Consider the following 19765-nt stretch of genomic DNA (forward strand, 5'->3'; position numbering starts at 1 on the left):
CTCCCCACCTACCCCGCCGCCTCCTCCCGCGCCCGAGCCAGGAGGGCTCGTGCCGCGCCGCCCGTCCGCCCCACGCCCCTCGCCGCCGTCGTCCTCCGGCGCCCCGCCTCCGGCCTCCTCCGGCAGCGCCATGGCCGGATCCGGTGACCCCCCCTCGCCGGCGCCTCTATCTTCTTCTCCGGCCACCGCGCAGCCCGTCCCCGGCAAACCTCGTTCTCCGTGCCCAGATCCAGATCCGGTCAAACAGGTTGACCCCGAATTTCCCTAAGTCCCTGATATTTTGTTATTTTTATGCCCCGTTCATCGCATCATAACTCCGTGCATGTAGCTCCTTTTTATGCATGTAATATGTCAAAATGTTCGTTGAGAGATGTTATTGATTTCATTCCATTGTGTCATGTTCATTTGAGTGCATCTTGATGCCTGAATCATTATTGCAAGAGTGCTATATGTTGTTATCTGCTGTCTGTTAACAGAACATGCTCATTTGTCATTTTTGTTGCATTTGATGTGTGCATCCTATGAGCATGAGCTCTATATGTGTTTTGAACTACATCACGCCATTTTTGCAGAGGTGCCATCCATGTATTTTTTTGAGTCTTGTAGTGAGTGCATCAAGCTTGTTAAGTAGGGTACTTGTTGCTGCTGTTTTGCTAGGCTGAATCTGTTATTTTGTGATGCTATGTAAACCTGCTACTACAAGTCATTCTATGCATAATCTGGAGATGTTCATTAATGATGTTTTGTTACAAATGTCATGCTCTATCCATCCGTGCCCCTGGTTGCATTTATAACCTGCTGTAGATTGTTGTAATCTTGCTCTCAAGTTGCTAAATAATGTCGCTGTCAGCCTGTTAACATTAAGTTCAGTTTTTCCATGAGCTTTGCTAGTGATCCATGCACCCTATGAACTTTCTCTTGCCATGCTTAGCTTCATAAACATGTCTTATTACTGTTGGTTGCCTTGTCATGCCATGTAATTCTCTGTGGTGAGTGGTACAAGCTCACCAACATGCCTACTTATTGTTGTTCCTGTCATGTTTGAATCTGTCATATCATTTGCCATGTTTACATGGGTGCCAGCATATCTTCTGATCCTTTTTGGTTAATGGTCAGTAAGGGACTTTTGTTCTATGAAATTTGTAGGTTTATGCCATGCCTTTGTTTGCCATGATGAGTTCCTGTAACATGTTGTTTGATAGCTCTAAACATTGCAACGTGATGTTATTTCTGCAAAGTCTGAAACTAATATTATTTGCAATCTTGCCATGTGTTTTGGAGCATGTTCTAGTGATTTCTGGAGATAGCTCAGTGTTCATGTTTTGTCATACTTTACCTGTACATCATGTCCATGCCTTTTGTTATCATGTTAGGATGCTGTAGCATGTTATTTTGATGCTTGCAATATGCCTAGTTGCTGTTTTGGACAGCATGCCCTTTAACCTTGTATGATGTGTATGTGTTGAACCGTTGCTCCGTTTTGAGTGTGCTCTATATGAAACTTGCCTAGTTTTGCATGTAGTTTCATATTATCATATTGCATCTATGTTTTGGGAGTGTTTGCTTGATGTTTGTATGCTTTTTGCATCAATGCCATGTTTAACTTGTTTTGCTCATATCTTCTAGGCCGTAGCTCCAAATCTAATGAACTTTATATGTAACTTTACTAGAATCTCGTGTAGATCATGTTGGTTTATCTTAAATTGCTGTTTAACAACTTGAATATAAGGTTTATTCAGATCTGGACCAATTTTGAAATATGCATATGAGGACTTACCGAAATTGTTATATGTTGTTTCCGACCTCATTTAAACTTGCCTTGATGTGTTGCTCTTGTTTGCATCATCTCTTGCCATGAGTAGCTTCATGTAACCTTGTCATGCATCATACTTGGTTGCGCATCATGTCATGTATATGTGTGGTGTGTTTATCATGTTGTGTGCTTCTTCTCGATAGTTCCCATTTCGTTGCGATCGTGAGGATTCGTTCGTCTACGCTTGGTTCGTCTTCGTGGCTTCATCTTCTTCATGGACTCGTTATTCTTCCTAGTGGGATTTTAGGCAAGATGACCGCTACCCTGGATCTCACTACTACCATTGCTATGCTAGTTGCTTCGTACTATCGCTATGCTGCGCTACCTATTCACTTGTTCTTCAAGCCTCCCAAATTGCCATGTCAGCCTCTAACCTTTTCACCCTTCCTAGCAAACCATTACTTGGCTATGTTACCGCTTTGCTCAGCCCCTCTTATAGCGTTGCTAGTTGCAGGTGAAGTTGAAGATTGCTCCATGGTGGACAGGATTATGTTGAGATATCACAATATCTCTTATTTAATTAATGCATCTATATACTTGGTAAAGGGTGGAAGACTCGGCCTTATGCCTGGTGTTTTGTTCCACTCTTGCCGCCCTAGTTTCCGTCATACCGGTGTTATGTTCCCGGATTTTACGTCCCTTACGCGGTTGGGTGATTTATGGGACCCCCTTGATAGTTCGCTTTGAATAAAACTCCTCCAGCAAGGCCCAACCTTGGTTTTACCATTTGCCTCACCACCACCTACTTTTCCCTTGGGAGTCGCTCTCTCGAGGGTCATCTTTATTTTAGCCCCCCCGGGCCAATGCTTGTCTAAGTGTTGGTCCGAACCGAGTAGACTACGGGGCCCCCTCGGGGAAACACGAGGTCTGATTTTACTCGTAGGATGTCTCATCCGGTGTTGCCCTGAGGACGAGATATGTGCAGCTCCTATCGGGATTGTCGGCGCATCGAGCGGCTTTGTTGGTCTTGTTTTACCATTGTCGAAATGTCTTGTAAACCGGGATTCCGAGTCTGATCGGGTCTTCCTGGGAGAAGGTATATGCTTCGTTGATCGCGAGAGCTTATCATGGGTTAAGTTGGGACACCCCTGCAGGGTATAATCTTTCGAAAGTCGTGCCCGCGGTTACGTGGCAGATGGGAATTTGTTAATGTCCGGTTGTAGATAACTTGACACCAGATCCGAATTAAAATGCATCAACCGCGTGTGTAGCCATGATGGTCTCTTCTCGGCGGAGTCCAGGAAGTGAACACAGTTTTTGGGTTATGTTTGACGTAAGTAGGAGTTCAGGATCACTTCTTGATCATTGCTAGCTTCACGACCGTTCCATTTGCTCTCTTCTCGCTTTTATTTGCGTATGTTAGCCACCATATCTTACTTAGTCGCTGCTGCAACCTCACCACTTTACCTCTTCCTTTCCCATTAACCTTTGCTAGTCTTGATACCCATGGTAATGGGATTGCTGAGTCCTCGTGGCTCACAGATTACTACAACAACAGTTGCAGGTACAGGTTGTGCGATGATCATGACGCAAGAGCGATGTTTGATTGTTTTGGAGTTCTTCTTCTGCTTCTTCTTCGATCAGGGGATAGGTTCCAGGTCGGCAGCCTGGGCTAGCAGGGTGGATGTCGTTTGAGTTTCTGTTTGTGTTTCATCCGTAGTCGGATGATGCTCTTATGTATTGTGATGTTGTATTCGTGTGGCACTGTATGCCTTTTGTATGTATCCCCATCTATTATGTAATGTCGATGTAATGATATCCACCTTGCAAAAGCATTTCAATATGCGGTTCTATCCTTGGTGGGACCTTTGAGTCTCTTTAGGATAGTATCGCATACTGGGCGTGACATCTTGTATGTCTTTCATTCCTCCATCTGGTCGACGATGCGACGACAACGACCATGCTATGCTGGGATTTTGTCCTTCGGGCAGTCGTGGCTGCACTGACAGTTCCTCTAGCCGTGGTGTGGGGCTGGTAAGCTGGGGTGTTGGACGGGGTCGTCTGATGGCCTGTGGTTCGGTTGCAAAAGTGTTTCTGATGGCATTGGCTAGCGGTCGCTCTTCTCAGGCTCGGGCGCCATCCTTGGTGATGCCGTTCAATCCAGGACGGTTCTTCTAGACAAGCAGAGTGACTTCCCGACTGTGAGAGGCCGGCTCCGAAACAAGGTTGAGGAGCGGAGCGGCCGCAACTGTGCGCCACCGACACATCCTGCATTTGGAGGTCGTGAGGCTCCCAAAGGATGGGGTTGCAATTTCTTATTCCGTTTGGGCTACCTTGTAATGTCGAGGTTCTTACTAAAAAATATATTATCTTTGCAAAAAAAAAACCCTGTAGTTTCAAGTTAAAAATCTCCATGTAGTTTTACTAAAATAAAAATAAAAAAAAATCTCCATGTAGTTTTACTAAAATAAAAATAAAAAAAATCTCCATGTAGTTAGGCGTGCCACGCGTTGGCCGGCAAAAGATCCACCGCCTCGCGAGCCGTCAGATTGTGTGACGCGAGCCGTCAGTTTCTTTTCTCTAATTTTCTGCAACAATACGTTTGTTGCAAAACCTTTTCTTCTCTAATTTCTCGCAACAAGACCGTTGCTGCGAAACCTTCGCCTCCCTAATTTCCTGCAATAAGTCCGTTGTTGCAAAACCTCTTCTTCTATAATTTTCTGCAATAAGACCCTTGTTATGAAAGTTGCAAAGACACCTCCCGCCGTGTCTAATTTTCTGTAACAAGATCCTTGTTGCAAAAATAGCAACAATATCTCCCGCCGCGCCGCGCACTGGTACGGTCGTCATTCGCTGCGGCCATTCTGCAACAACACCAGTGTTGCAGAAACTTGTTCTAAAGGTGACGTGTGCGCGTCGACCTTTGCTGTTTTCTAGCAGCAGCGATGATGATGGAGAAGCAGCCTTGTATTGCGGTGGCCGGACGGAGTCGCAACTGCAGTGGAAGAAGAATAATCTTGTTGGCATGGGGAAGAAGAATATCTAAGACAGAATGTGTGAATGAGGACCCGTGAAGAACCCCAGATAAGGCTACAGGGAGAAAAGCGGTTGATTGCCCACTGGGACACGCGTCAGGCAGAAGAGGAGGCGGATGGGGCAACCAAAATCAGCCAGTTGCCGCGAACCAACTTGTAATTGGATGATTAGAGGGACTGTGGTATGCTTAGCCCATCAGAATTCAAATCCTGGTGCTCGCATTTATTTCTGAATTTATTTCAGGATTTCTGGCGATGCGCATTCAGTGGGAGGAGACGTTCCCGTCGACGACGGGGCGTCTATTGTGACTTCGTAAATCTCAAGATGATACGACGACTCAGTTTTTCAGAGGTGCTCATAGGGGTAGGGTGTGCGTGTGTACGTTCATAGGGGTGAGTGTATGCACGTGTATATGAGCGCTTGTGTCTGTACTGATGTTAAAAAAAATAAAAAAAATCAGCCGGTTGTCGCTAAACGTTTCCCTTATGCAAAACACGCTAAATAATTCCAAGCATTGGACTCTCGTTCAAAGAGACAGAAACGAAATCAAGCGGCTGAGATCAAATCCATCGATCCATCTCCATCGGCCCATAGGGCCTAGACCCCATCATCAACCTCTCTCGGTGTCTCCTCTCCCTCCCTTTCCTCCATAGTCCACCCCGCGCCTCGTTCACTCCGCCGCCGTCCCCTCCATTCCTCCGCCGCCGCCAGCCCACCTGCATTCCACCAACACCCAACCCCTCCCCGCCCTCCTCTATAAATAAAACACGCGCACGCATACACGCCACTACCACCGCCGCCGCCGCCCTCCCCAGCCCCCAGATCTCGACCCCGCCCCCCCCATCTGCAATGGCGGCCGCTTCGTCGCTCCACGTCGCCGCCCCGGCCGCCACCCCGCGGGTGGGATCTGCCGGCCCCAAATCCGCGTCAGGTAGTACCCGTCGCCCCGTCCGTGTCTCTTCGCCCGTGGCCGCCGGATCTTCGCTGATTTTGCATGTGTTCTTCTCTGCTGTAGCGGCGAGGAGCGTGCGCGTGGCCAGATCGGGCGCGGCGGCGCGTCATGGAGGCAGGTTGGTGGCCTGTGCCGCCGTTGCAGTTGCGTGCTCTGTTCTGCTCTGAGAATTGTTTCCTTCGTAACTTCGTTGCTTGGTGGCATCTGCTGGTGCGCTGGGCTGTTCGCTTAATCTTCTCTGTGTTTCCGTGTGCAGACCAAGGCTGATGCGCCGGCAAGCGAGGCGGCGTCCAAGTCTGAAGGGTAAGACTGTGCTAGCACACTTCCTCGCCTGCCTGATATATGCACAACTGTGTTCCTGAGTGCTCATGATGAATCAGGATCCACGCAAAACTATCTTGCGGATAACGGATTCGTGCAAAACCAACGATTCAATTGATTGTTCATCTCTCAGGAGCTAACTATTCAAGTATTGAACTCAATTTAGCTTAGGTTTGATTGGATTCGCTGTCTTAGGCTGTATTTGGCTACACTCCAGTTCAGGCTTCGAATTTTGTTACGGCTTGTGTAGTTTTAGTGTTAGGTGTCACTATAGTTGTCCGCTAAGTTGCAAACTTCCCTCGGTTGCCGAAGTGGTGGGATGTTTAAACTTTGATATGACCCCAGTCGAAAACACATGGGGTTTTGGAAAGCGTGCGGTGAAGCTTCTCTACCTTGATTAGGATCATATCAGAAACATGGTTTTCGAGTCGCGACTCATGCGAGTCGCTCTGGAGCAGCGACTCGGAAGAAGTCGAGCCTGTGTTGTGACTAGTCGCGACTCAGATTCGCGAGTCGACACTAAGCTGAGTCGACCATATTTTTGCGACTCATAGACTAGTCGTCGACTAGTCGCGACTAGTCGAGCGACTCGAAATCCATGATCAGAAATAATTTTCTTTATAAAATTCAGGAGAAAAGGGTCTCATAAGGTTCTTAAATAACATTTCTTAAACAGAGGAAGGACGTAGTCCAAGTTGAAAGTTCATCTACAGTAAGGACCAAAGCTACACCAATTTAGGACAGAAAGCCAGTTCTCTTTGTGCTTGAGGGCTTGAGTGGATGTGACATGATTTTGCAGTCAGTTAAATTTCTTTTTATTGATGGAAAAGATCATAGGACCAATTTCCTAATAGATGATATGCACCTGATCTTCTGGTAGACAGCATACTGGTACACGTTAATAATCCTAATAGCAAGTCATTAAGTAGTTGCCAAGTGGCTAGGAGCACATATTGTAGTATATCTAGGGAGTAAGCAAGCTGCTTCAGTGAATTGCAAGCTTAGATTTGGCACTAATTAATATTGTTTTGGTTAAAATTGACAAAGTCAATGCATGTTGACTTGTTGCTTCTTTGCCTACTTATTAACAAAATTGAAGTTGTATTCTACTGTGAGTCTGTTACTCTATTTCCATGTTTCAACATAAACTGACGTGATTGTGATTTGTTAAGCACTTAACCTTTGATTAGTAGATTTTTTAAAGCCTGGGTTTGGCACAATATTTTACTCTCTGTTGGCGGGTAGAGAGTATCAAGTCAACACAAACCCGTAGCTAGGGAGTATCATGCAAACTCCTGTGTGAACTTCAGTTGGTGGGATCTGTCATATGCACGTCCGGCTTAGTAAACTGGATTTATTTTCCAAAATTCAGTATCATGCTTACTACCAACAGGGGGTAGGATGCCTCTTGGACTTACCTGAGTTACCCCGTGTAAGATATGAATGGGTTGGGTGGAACCAGCTGACTATTGGCCACGTTTGCTGGCTTTGGCCTTTCAACTCTCCCCTCTGCAGGAAGCTTTAAACTGGGTTTTGGTCTTTAAAATTCAACTATGCCACTCTCTCCATTCTTCTATTTTATATTACCCAATAAACAAAGATTTTACTGCATTTTATTTTCATGAATATGACTTTCTGTATGCTTAAATGCAAGTCCCTGATTGTGTAATAACCTTTGTGTAGTCATGAGGTCTTGCTGTTTGAGGCTCTTCGCGAGGGTTTGATGGAAGAGATGCAAGCGGATCCAACGGTGTGCGTCTTTGGTGAAGATGTTGGTCACTATGGTGGTTCTTACAAGGTGACCAAGGGTTTGGCTGATATGTTCGGAGACCTTCGGGTTCTTGATACACCTATTGCTGAGAACTCATTCACCGGCATGGGAGTTGGAGCAGGAATGAAGGGGCTGAGGCCTGTTGTTGAAGGCATGAACATGGGCTTCCTTCTCCTTGCTTACAACCAAATCTCAAACAACTGCGGCATGCTTCACTACACCTCTGGCGGCCAGTTCAAGATACCACTTGTGATCCGAGGTCCTGGTGGTGTTGGTCGTCAGCTTGGCGCAGAGCATTCACAGCGTCTGGAGTCATACTTCCAGTCAATCCCTGGTCTCCAGATGGTTGCTTGCTCTACTCCTTACAATGCCAAGGGTTTAATGAAGGCTGCCATAAGGAGCGAGAACCCTGTCGTGCTATTTGAGCACGTCCTTTTGTACAACCTGAAGGAGAAAATTCCCGATGAGGAGTACACGCTATGCCTGGAGGAGGCTGAGATGGTACGGCCTGGTGAGCATGTGACCATCCTCACATACTCGCGTATGAGGTACCATGTGATGCAGGCTGCAAAGACGCTGGTGAACAAAGGGTACGACCCCGAGGTGATTGACATTAGGTCGTTGAAGCCATTCGATCTGCACACAATAGGCAACTCCATCAAGAAGACCCACCGCGTGCTGATTGTGGAGGAGTGCATGCGCACTGGAGGGATCGGCGCCAGTCTGAGATCGGCCATCATCGACAACTTCTGGGACTACCTTGACGCCCCCATCATGTGCCTGTCGTCTCAGGATGTGCCGACGCCCTATGCCGCAACTTTGGAGGATGCAACCGTCGTGCAGCCTGCCCAGATTGTTGCCGCCGTTGAGCAAATATGCCAATAGGGCATCATCTGTCGCAACTTTGGAGGATGCAACCGTCGTGCAGCCTGCCCAGATTGTTGCCGCCGTTGAGCAAATATGCCAATAGGGCATCATCTGTTTCAGCATCGTTAATTTGTATCTGCCCTGGCTTGGAAGAACCTTTAATTTGTCATTTTTGTCTTGTAGCGAGGTGTTCATTGTGGTATAGGCTTGTATCCATTTTTTATTCCTGCTTGAGTTAACACTTCAGCTACATAACTGTACTGTATTATGCTGAATGCTACTAGGGTCTGAACTCGGGTTTATTGGAAGAAATCTTTGAATATCCTGGGCAAGGTATAGCTATGTGTTTTCGTTATCTTTGTTTGCCTTTCAAAGAAAGATCATCTTGGTCACATGGTTGAAGTCTCTCACCACCAATTGTTTGATCGGCCAAGCTGCTTAAGGTTTATAAACCATACTTACAGAGATTGTCCGAGACTCCAGGCTAAGCTACACTAGCTAGATGATCGCGGCTTACATTCTCACAGAACAACCCTTGGCATCACAGCTGGAACAGCACCATGAGCAACAGGAGGAGGTGATGCAGCCAGCCCAACCTCCCTTCAAACCCGTAACGCCGGCGACCGCCGCTCGCCCTTTCCCTCACCGCCACGCCGCCTGGCTGGTACGCCACGCCAGGGTTCCACCCGGTGGGTATGGCGTTGCCGGCGACGAGCATCTTGCCGGACCTGAACGTCAGCCGGATGGAGAAGGGCCCCTGGAGGGTGGAGCCGGAGTTGAGCTTCCACACCGCGCCCCAGGACTGCTGCATCGGGATCCACACTCCGGTTGCCCCGGCGCCGCTCTGCATGATGTCGACAGCGTAGAGGTCGCTGTCGCCGTCCTCGTACTCGACCAGGATGGCGAGGTAGTTCGGGTTCGAGCCGCTGTCCACTTTGAAGGTCAGGCCTACTCCAGTCCAGTCACAGGTCACGCTGCACAGGCAAAAATGCTAACACAACAGATTAATGGCGACTATAAAAGACGGCCATTGCAAGAGACCATGAGGAGTAACCATGACCTATATATGTTCCATCAACTTATGCGTACCGGGTGTACTGAATTTGGATGAGGCCAGCGCCGCGGAGCTGATCAGCTTGGCCAGGTTTCGCCATGGCGCCGAATGCTGTCCCGCTCATGTCGAAGTGCGCTGCCTCGTTCTGGCACTGTCCGTCGACTAGCCCGCTCAGGCATGGGCCGCCGCCAGGGCCCTGGTCCGTGATGACGACGGTCACCGGGATGCCAGAGCAAGCTTGATTGCCACCGCATACCACCTGATGAAATCAAGATTACTGAATGTCAAATGCCAGACAATTTGCCGTCATGCTCATGGCCTCAGCTGCATACATAGAGCTACACACGCACCCGGTAGCACGAGCCACAGCCATCGCCGGAGTCGTATATGACAGGGCCGCCAGCGGCAATCATGGATGAGAACGGCGGCTGGTCGACAGCATACTGGTACCCGCACGCGCCACCTACAACAGCACATGTGATTCAGGCATGCAGGCATCAGACATTAACTTCAAGTTCAAACGCCAGGTTGGGCAGGGCTAAGTACCATTAAATCATATATCTATTACCTTCACTTCCCGCGCCATTGGCATCACCATACCACGTAGCGATGCCATCGGACCAGCCGGAGAGCTCACGGTGGATCTCAATGGATGCACAAGGGTGGAAGAGTGAAGCAATAACAACTCTGGTGGCAATGAAGGACAAGAGCTGAAGCTTGGAAGCCATCCGCAGCACTCTGTCACAATTAGCTATGGCTGGTAAGATTTGAGATAGTGTTGGCTTGCAAGGAGGGAAGACAAATAGAGGAATAATAGTGTTAGTTTTTGCAATATGCACATTCAATGGACAATTTGTTTGATAAAGGACAGGCCATAGCACACAGGTTTTCTTTGGAGAGAGGACACACTGAAACAAGAGTAGCAGGATTTTGCAGTGCAATTTTGTCATTTTCTTGTACTCCCTCCGCTCCGATCCATATCAATGGTCGCTGATTTAGTACAAAGTTGTACTAAATCAGCGACAGTGAATATGGATCAGAGGGAGTAACAAAAATGGCATCAATCGCTAATTCACTACCACACAGGAAAGAGGAAACTGATGATCAGTTGACAAGTGACTGAGAGAGAGGAGAATAAATTTTGGAGAGATCCTCTCCTTGGGACAGATGCACACATTCTGACAAAGAATGGCTGTGTGCATCACAATGATGGAGAGGCCGGGGGTTTCACCCTCCTTTTAGAAGAAAAAAACTGAAAATATTGGCATGAGGCGAAAATTCTATAATTGTCAAATCAATGTACAAAACTACAAATGCTCCTGAATTTTCTTAGGCTAATATTCAAGGATATCTTATGAGTATGATACTGAGATATATGGAAGGCATCATGAACTCATTTGATCCTGTCTAACAATCCCAAAGATCTTAATATGAATATCTGATACACTTAAAATGAAACGAGTGCAGATTTTAATGTGCTAGGTAAAAACTACAAGCAATTGTTATTTAAGCACATCATGCTAGTTACAAGCATTATCACCATACATCTATTATAGTTAGTTAAGAGCTCTGTGTTATCACTGCATCTAGGATAACCCTTATGCCTAAATGGTTCTCGGGTGTGCTAGCAGGGGTACATATAACAAAAATTGTCTTAGACATTGTGAATGTCGTGTTATTTTTCTTCTTAATAATGGAAGTTTTTATTACCCCGGCCTCTGCATCCTAAGAGCATCTCCAACAGAAGCGCTATATGAGCGACGCGCGGTATAAAAGTTGATTTTAGCGCGCGCGGGTCCGATTTGGAGTCTCCAGCGGCCGCACAAAAAGCGCACGCGCGCTATAACTAATGCATCGCGCGCATGAAAAACGCATCGCGCGCAGCATATTTAGTGCGCCCGGTCGCGCGCGCTGCAAACTCTGGGCTGCTGCAAATGGGACCGCTTGGATTGGGACCGCTGGACTCGCGCGCGCAGCATATTTTGCAGCGCTTGTTGGAGCAAACGTCTTCTAGCGCCCTAAAAAAAATTACGTGCGCGCTGTAAACCCGTTTTTTGGGCGCCACACATTGGGCGGCTGTTGGAGATGCTCTAAGATGCATACCGCTGTTTATACGCATTTGACACCTTGAATAATAATAAGGGTGAATTACAGATTTGAAGAAAAATGCAAAATCTGAATAACGAAAGAATGTTGTGGCTCGTAGAAACCATTGCCTGATCATCAGCTTCTAGTATGTAAACAGAACTATTCCACAGCTTGTGCTACCATACTCTTTTGGAGAGAAAAATATAAACTACGTACTTTACTTCAAGATTAGTAAACTTTTCTAGAAGAAGAGCACCACAGCAAATCCTGAATCCCACTAATCTGAAATACAAAATGAAATGTGTGTAGTGACAGCTATAATCATATTTAAGTGGAGTTTCCGGAAAAACTGTTGAAGACAAACTGTTTAAGCGAGCCTCGAGCCCCTGACCTTCTTCCAATCCAAAGCAATCAGCAGAAGCGAGCAATTTCCTACCTCTGGGCAGTGCTTGCAATCTGCTCATATCTGAGGCAAATGTGTACCAAGGGACAGAAACGCGCAGCCTCCTAAACAAATCCAAACTCAAGTGCACCATACATATATACACACACACTAGAAAAACGCCAACACGTATCAATCCTAGGTCGATTTGACTCGCTGCCTGGAAACGATAACCTAGTATCAACTATGAACCCTGAAGGCCTGAAGAAGCGGCATTGGTAACTAGCAACCGCAGTCACGCGTCAGAACGGCACCGTGTGTAAGAAGTATAACAAGGCGTCTTACCCGTCGAGGCCGGCGACCACCGTGCTCTTCGAGTCCGGCCACCTTCCCCCCGCACGCACGGGGAAGACGAGCAGCAAATGCGGCGGCGCAGATTCGGAAGAGGAGCCAAGCGAAGGCGGGTCGAGGCGCCCGTCCAGTTGATGCTGTTCTTGCAAGGAGAAGGTGGGGTTTGTTGAAATGTGGGCGGCGGCGGCGGTGGAGGAACGGAGGCGGCGGCGGGGCGGGGAAGAGAGAAGATGGGGAAGTGGAGTGTCAAAGTATATCTGGCCATGGGCGGGCTGGGCCGGGCCTGAAAAAGCCCACGGCAGAAAACTGAGGCCCAGGCCCTCCCAGGCCCTATCACTGGGCCTACTTTTCAAGCCCAAGCCCGTCCCATCTGGTAAAAAGCCCTAAGAAGCCCTTAGGGCTTAGGGCCGTGGGCTGGGCCTCTTTCTTAAAATACCAATATGCCAAGCCCAAGCTCGTCCAGGTCCTACTGGTGGGCTCAAAAGTCAGGCCCAAGCCCGGCCCATGGGCAAGCCCATCGGGTCTAGGCCCTGGATTTTAGGGCCGGGCCTGAGATGACCAGGACTATGTCAAAGGGAGCGAGATGGAGTGAGGGGTGGCGAGTGGCATGCCTTTTTTGGTTGCACGCCCGGCCGGCCGGGGCACTATCCCTGACGTCTTCCTGGGCCACGACAAGCTGGTAAGCTTTGTCATTTTCAAATAAAGACATTTCACAGCCTCAAAAACCCCACCATATGTATAATCAAACAAATCCTGCACTATGGTCAGTCCAAATTAGAAGTTTTTTTTCAAAAACAAGAGGACCGACATGGGAGGAACTGAAAGGATGCAGGGGAATTTGTTGGGGAAAAATAAACAAACATATTGCCAACATAATACCCCTCGAGAGCCCTTCATCGGCTAGTCAAAGAGGAGAGCAGGGGAGAGGGTCCAATAAGATATTGGAGAAAGGTTGTTAAGGGCATCTCCCATGTAAACCGGATGATTTTTATAGAAATTAGAACACATTCATTATATACATTCTTATATTTTTCATTAAAAAAAGGCGACTGGACCTAAACTTATCCTATGGTGGTGCCCGTCCTCCACTTCTTGTTCCCTTCCGGCATTCGCCGGGCCCTTCTCGCCATCTTAATGAGTGGCGGGAATGAGACCCGTGAAGTGAAGGTGCGGTCATCGGCGAGAAAGAGTAGGACATAGGAGACGGACCGACCCACCCGGGACTTGAGGCCCCGCCGTCTCCCATGCACTACTCCTCGTCGGAGTCCGTGGCTTGTCCGTCGTCGATGGACGTGGACGGGGTGTCACGCTCCTCATGCCACCGGCGCGCCCGAAAGTTTGTTGGCGGCACGTAGGACGTGTAGCTGGCGGCGTTTTCGTCCACGCCCGCTTGCGCTGCCTCTGGACCGGACTGCACAGTGGCCGCATCCAATTGCACTAGGACATCGTTGCGAGTGGTGGCCTGAGCGCGTGCGGCCTTGTAGAGGGACTGCTACTCGGTGATGAAGTTGTGGCTCGCCGTGGCCATGGCCTCCACGGCTTTCTCGCTCGTGCCCTCGCCGTAGAACTGTTCCTCCGCCAGCCGATACTGCTCGAGGAGGAAGAGGTTGTACCACTACTCCTCCCGTGCCCGCGTAAAATTTACATTAGCGCTGGCACCAGATGCTCCTTCGCCATGGCGGGATTGAAGTGCGCCTCTGCCTGCTCCATGGTGAAGCCATCATGGAGTCGTCGTCGGAGACCTCCAGGGAGCTGGCCGACATGCTGACCTCTATTCCCTTGGCACGAAGGCTCTGCCAGGTGGCCGGAAGGGTGGCCACATGGTGCTTATGCTCCGCCGAGAGGCTCTGCCACAACGCAATCCGGCTCACGGTCATGGCGGATGTGGTGCATGGGAGGAGGATGTGGAGTGAACTTGGTGTGGTGTGGTTTGAACCGGGAGTGGTCGCCTTTAAATAGCGGATGCCAATGAGGCCAAGCATCGGGGTGTGTCAATGCGCGGGAGCCGGAGTTGGTTTCTAGGTGCTTGTTTAATGGCGACAGACGGACGGACGGACATTGAACATGCGCGACAGATATCCGTCCCGTCTTGTCCAGCAATGTCTCTCCGACATTGAACAGACGCGGACACCGGGGACATGGCGCGCGCGACGCCCTCGGCCAACGACCTGCTTCATTGCTGGCGTCAGTGAGAGGTCACATCCGCTCTAGGCTGGCGTCAATGCGGAGGGCCGCTCTCTAGAGCGGCATGTATACGGGCAACTGCTTCGGGAGGGAAAGGGTGCGGGCGAGCGAGAGGGTTTTGCATGGTCCAGGGGTGTCGAATGCATGCACGACAGCTGTCTGGAGACCCGCAAAGCCCCCGACTTTGCTTTCTGTTTGCAGGGAAAGGGACGTTCGAACCATAGACCGCGTTGGATAATAAAACACGTTCGAGTTGTGCGATTGAAACATGTGTGAACGGTTTAAGGATCGGCATTGGAGATGCCCTAGGGTTCAACCGGAGGATAAACAAGAGAGACACTACACTCGGGGAGCAATACAAATATGCCTTTTTGCATTTCGATCGAAAGTATGTATCCTCTTATAGAAGTGTAACTCTCGCGTTTTCTTTAGTTAAGGAAGCACAAAGTCAGCTATTATGAAGTCCCGATCGTCTCTAGCCCCAGTATGAAATCTCCTAGATCTTTAGCATACTTGGGCGCCAAACTCGTACCGTGCGAGCGGCTACAAAGAGCTGTTTATGATCTCACGAGTTTATTTTCCTAAGTCGTAATAAATGAGTAATTTTTTTTGACTGTGATAACAAATGAGTAGTTGATAGTGATGGGATCCAATTTTTATTGTCCTCATTCCTCGCGTTATATTATGCTTTAAATTCAAGTATAAAAAGAAAGACTAACTTCTAACGAGCGAGCGGAACGAGGCCCGTAGCCTATGTGGGCCGCCCCCGACAGGGACGCCGGGGGGAGGGCGAAGCCCCCGCGGTACGGGTTAGTATTGACCTAGGTCACATGCGTTGTATATACCTCTTGTAAGTCGCCGCACAGAATAAGTTGATCAGTTGTAAATCTCGGCATTTGTAACCTTCCTCGATATAGTAAAGTTTGGCTGGCTGGCGCCCGTGATCCCCCCCCCCCCCTTCATCTTGAAGGGGTTTTCCACGTAAAATCTTGTGTCCGCTTGTTTTTCGTTCTTCGTCGAGTTGATCTGCATGTCGTATCTCTAACACCTCGTCCACAACATCGTCTCACCGGTGGTACGTAGGTTGCCAACATGCCGAAGATTGGAAGCTTTTCCCGCAGCTAAATGGAGCGTGGTTCGGCTTTCCCGTGAAGGTGCCATGTCACTGGAGATTCTAGGGCCAATTTTTTTTCAAATGTCAACAAAATTGAGACAAATTGTTTTGTGGTCTTTGTTTCCGACAAATGCTACCTGTAAATTTTGAGACGAAAAGTTAAGAATTTGGGCTGTGCAAAATAAAAATAAAAATCAAAGACCAAAAGTCACCCCAATTTTGTTTTTTCACTGACAAAACACCGCTGCTCCGCTCCGCATGAAAATTATTAAGCATACTTGCGGCGCCAACATGATCATTTTTAAAAACATTTACTATTTTTTCGGGGTACTTTTCACATGCTCCCAGAAGCCAAAACGCAGCCTCTCATGTCACCCCCTCCTAGGAAAATGCAAGTTTTATTTTACTATATACTTCCTCCGTTTCGAGTTATTTGTCACCCCCATTTTTAGATACATTCGTTTTTCCATTTCACACATAATTTGGGTGAGTTATTTCTCACCCCCGTTTCTAGATACAACCATTTCTACCCATTTCACAAGTAATCCAGGCAAGTTATTCGGGATGAAGGAAGTACTGGTTAGGACGTGGAAAAGGTGCTCAATCGGATCGTTCATCCAATCGGATAAAGCTGCGAGAGAACACGTAACGATCAATCTCGTTGGACCCGGTAATCTTGTGAAGAATGATCGCCCGCTCAAATATTTGATCAGAGACGTCACAGCTTGAGTGCCAACAACACAAGAAGGTGGCACACCAGCCCAACGACTGGTCCGTAAACCCCCGCGGCGCCCTCGTCCAGCGCGGCCGTCCCGTTGGTGCTCCCCCGTCCCACGCACGGCGGCGCCCTGAGGTAGCTGGCCTGCAGCCCGCCGTACCTTCCCTGACCGACGCACAGCTCCTCGTTGCCGCGCACGTCGAGCCGCCTGCCGAGCCGCGCCACGAACTCGACCGGCAGGGCGATCTCCCCGGCGAGCCGGTTCTGGCTCAGGTTGAGCTGCCCCAGGTGCGGCAGCGCGCCGAGGCTCGCCGGGATCGGCCCGTCCAGCCGGTTCCGGTCCAGCGACAGCGCCATCAGGCTCCCCAGCGCCGCGAACGCGCCCCGCGGGATCGGCCCCGTCAGGTTGCACCCCGACAGGCCCAGCACCTGCAGCCGCCGCAGCGACCCGACCACCGCCGGCACCGCCGTGCCGATGGGGTTGTCCTGCAGGAGCAGGTACTGCAGCTTCGCCAGCCCGGCAAGGGAAGCTGGCAGCGGGCCCGCGAGCCCGTTGTGGCTCAGGTCCAGGAACACCAGCTCCTTCAGGGACCCGACCTCCGGTGGCACCACGCCGGCGAGCCAGTTGTAGCTCAGGTCCGCCTTCTGCAGCATCTTCAGGCCACCCAATGCCGCCGGCACGCCGCCGCTGATGCCGTTCCAGCTCAGGTCCAGGATGGACAGGCTCGCCATGCCTCCAATCTCATCCGGTATCTGCCGCGCGCCGAAAGAAAAGCTTATGCTACGTGCCAGTGTCACGAATCACGGCATGCACATCCATGACGAAGTTAAGGGCGCACGTGAGGTCAACGCACGTACCTCGCCGGTGATGTTGTTGTAGCTGAGGTCGAGCTGCTGCAACGCGGTGAGGCCGCCGAGCTCCCTGGGGATCTCACCGTGGAAGCCGTTCTGGGACAGGCTAAGCACTTGCAGGCTCTTCAGGTTGGTCAAGGTTGCCGGTATCCGGCCGGTCAGGCCCGGGTTGGACTTGAGAACGAGCTGCTCGAGGGAGGAGGCGTTGGTGAAGAGCGCCGTCGGCAGCTCGACGGGGCCGGCGTCGACGAAGCAGCCGAAGAGGGAGAGGGTCCTGAGGTGGGGCAGGCCAAGGATCGCGGGGGCGGCGAGCCTGGCGCCGGGCCTGCACGGCGGGGTGGAGACGTCGGGGCCGAAATGGAGGCGGGTGGCGCGGAGGCGGGTGCTGTCGTCGGGGGCGAGCTCGCACTGGAGGCCCGGCCAGGGCGTGTCTGTGCAGGGCCGCGGGTGGAGCTGCGGCCACGTCGGGTCGCCGAGGAGGTCGGCCATCACCCTGAAGATCGCCGCCAGCTCCGACCGCGGCAGCTGCGCCGGCGCGTCTCCCGCGGTGGCCACGCCGACGCTCACCGCCACGGCTTGGATCAGGAGGATGGAGACGCCGGCCGAGAGGAGGGAAGAAGAAGAAGCCATTTTCCAAGTACGCAGTGGGGTATAGTGCAAAGGAGATAGACTGATAGAATAGAATAGGTCTTCGCATCTGGATGCTCTAGCTAGCTTTATGGGCTTTGAGACTGTGACAAGACACACGCACTCTGACAGTCTTTCACACACGTGAAAAATTAAAAAGGGCTGAAGTTCATTTACTGCTTGCCGAAAATATTGCGAACATAATCTGACAGACAACAATGTCACCAACAAAGAACCATGCTCGCGTTAAAAAATAAATACGCTCTCTACTTTCACCACACAGAAAAACATAGTCAGTGCACGCATCTATAACGACGATACCGCAGCTGAAGCTCCCTGGCCACCGCCTAGGCATTCTCCGCCGTCCGCCGACCCACACCCGCCTATGTTTCCATCCTCCTTTCGCGCAACCAGGTACCATCCACACCCTTGCGGAGACCCTCCATGCCGGACACCTCGCCCGACAGGTGTTCGAGCAAATGTCATTGAGTTTTTTTCAACTTCTTCTTGTTTTCGTGAAGGGGTACTCAGTGATTGAGGATGAATCGTTGTGTCATGCGTGGTTGGCCGTTTCTGTGGACTTTGTAGGCATGAACAAAGGCCTGACTTTTTGGCAAAGCTTGCATGCTTCGTTTCATGAGCGAAAGAACTTTGTGCCGGTGGCGATGTTCAAATTTTTTTGGCAAGTCCTCAAGGGCCCCATTTTCGAGGTGTGTAACGGGTTTATGCGTGGCACTGTGGACATATCGCGCCTTAACTTTGGGGTTCTTTCGCTTATCCCCAAAGTTCAGGGCGTGGACAATATTAGACTTTTTCGTCCCATAGCGCTTATCAACGTCCCGTTCAAAATCTGCTCTAAGGCTTGTTCTACGCGCTTGTCTCCGGTGGCCCATCGTATTATTAGTAGGAATCAAACGGCGTTTATTCGTGGTCGCAACATTTTGGAGGGCCCGTTGGCCCTACAAGAGATCGTTCACTCGCTCAAGCGTAGCTGCCAGCCGGCAATACTTCTGAAATTAGATTTCGAGAAGGCGTACGACCGAGTGAACTGGGAGTTCCTCCGACAAATCCTTCTGGATCGAGGGTTTTCGGCAGTTTGGGTTCACCGTATGATGCAATTGGTCTCGGGAGGCCAAACGGCGATTGCGGTGAACGGAGAAGTTGGGAACTTCTTCCGCAACAAGCGTGGGCTGCGTCAAGGGGACCCAACCTCACCGTTGCTTTTCAACTTTGTGGCAGATGCACTGGGCGTCATGCTAGACAAAGCTCGCGTTGCTGGCCACATCAGGGGAGTGGTCGGCAATCTGATCCCTGGAGGGGTGTCGCACCTTCAATATGCCGATGACACCCTACTCCTTTTTGAGCCGGACACTCACAGCATAGCAACGGTTAAGGCCATCTTGTTATGTTTTGAACTAATGTCCGGACTAAAAATTAACTTCCACAAGTGTGAAGTGGTGTCCATAGGGATGGGAGCGGCCGAAAGCGAACGGGTGGCCAACTTGCTAAATTGCAAGCTTGGAAAGTTCCCGTTCACCTACCTTGGCCTACCGATCGCAGAGAAGAAATGCTCGATTGCCGATTGGGAACCTCTCAACACTAAGGTGGCGGACCGGGTATGTCCATGGAGAGGTCGATTTATGTCATCAGGGGCACGACTAATCCTTACTAACTCAAGCCTCTCGTCCCTACCCA

General features: G+C 50.0%; 3 protein-coding genes across 5 annotated transcripts; 1 reads left to right on the plus strand and 2 right to left on the minus strand.

The window, feature by feature from the left end:
- Positions 1 to 5393: 5393 nt before the first annotated feature.
- Positions 5394 to 9055, plus strand: LOC119311691 (pyruvate dehydrogenase E1 component subunit beta-4, chloroplastic). 3 transcript variants are annotated; one of them, XM_037587364.1, is made up of 5 exons: positions 5394 to 5720; positions 5805 to 5884; positions 5998 to 6044; positions 7746 to 8726; positions 8812 to 9055. In XM_037587364.1, the coding sequence occupies exons 1-4, from the start codon at positions 5639 to 5641 to the stop codon at positions 8716 to 8718; spliced, it is 1182 nt and encodes a 393-aa protein (XP_037443261.1). In that variant the 5' UTR covers positions 5394 to 5638; the 3' UTR covers positions 8719 to 8726; positions 8812 to 9055. The 3 variants fall into 3 exon arrangements, with proteins under 3 accessions (XP_037443261.1, XP_037443262.1, XP_037443260.1); XM_037587365.1 differs by having other exon boundaries at positions 7746 to 8685; positions 8771 to 9055; XM_037587363.1 differs by having other exon boundaries at positions 5396 to 5720; positions 7746 to 9038.
- A 186-nt stretch (positions 9056 to 9241) lies between these two features.
- On the minus strand, positions 9242 to 12807 carry LOC119311692 (expansin-B12-like). Its single transcript, XM_037587366.1, has 5 exons — positions 12570 to 12807; positions 10323 to 10492; positions 10105 to 10217; positions 9790 to 10013; positions 9242 to 9674 (listed from the first exon to the last, which is right to left on the minus strand). Exons 2-5 carry the CDS (start codon positions 10480 to 10482, stop codon positions 9242 to 9244), a joined length of 930 nt encoding a protein of 309 aa, XP_037443263.1. The 5' UTR covers positions 10483 to 10492; positions 12570 to 12807.
- A 3742-nt stretch (positions 12808 to 16549) lies between these two features.
- LOC119311690 (receptor like protein 29-like) lies at positions 16550 to 18113 on the minus strand. Its single transcript, XM_037587362.1, has 2 exons — positions 17450 to 18113; positions 16550 to 17344 (listed from the first exon to the last, which is right to left on the minus strand). The coding sequence occupies exons 1-2, from the start codon at positions 18071 to 18073 to the stop codon at positions 16592 to 16594; spliced, it is 1377 nt and encodes a 458-aa protein (XP_037443259.1). The 5' UTR covers positions 18074 to 18113; the 3' UTR covers positions 16550 to 16591.
- Positions 18114 to 19765: the final 1652 nt, after the last annotated feature.

Source organism: Triticum dicoccoides, chromosome 5B (assembly GCF_002162155.2).
Source record: "Triticum dicoccoides isolate Atlit2015 ecotype Zavitan chromosome 5B, WEW_v2.0, whole genome shotgun sequence".
Taxonomy (NCBI): Eukaryota; Viridiplantae; Streptophyta; class Magnoliopsida; order Poales; family Poaceae; genus Triticum; species Triticum dicoccoides.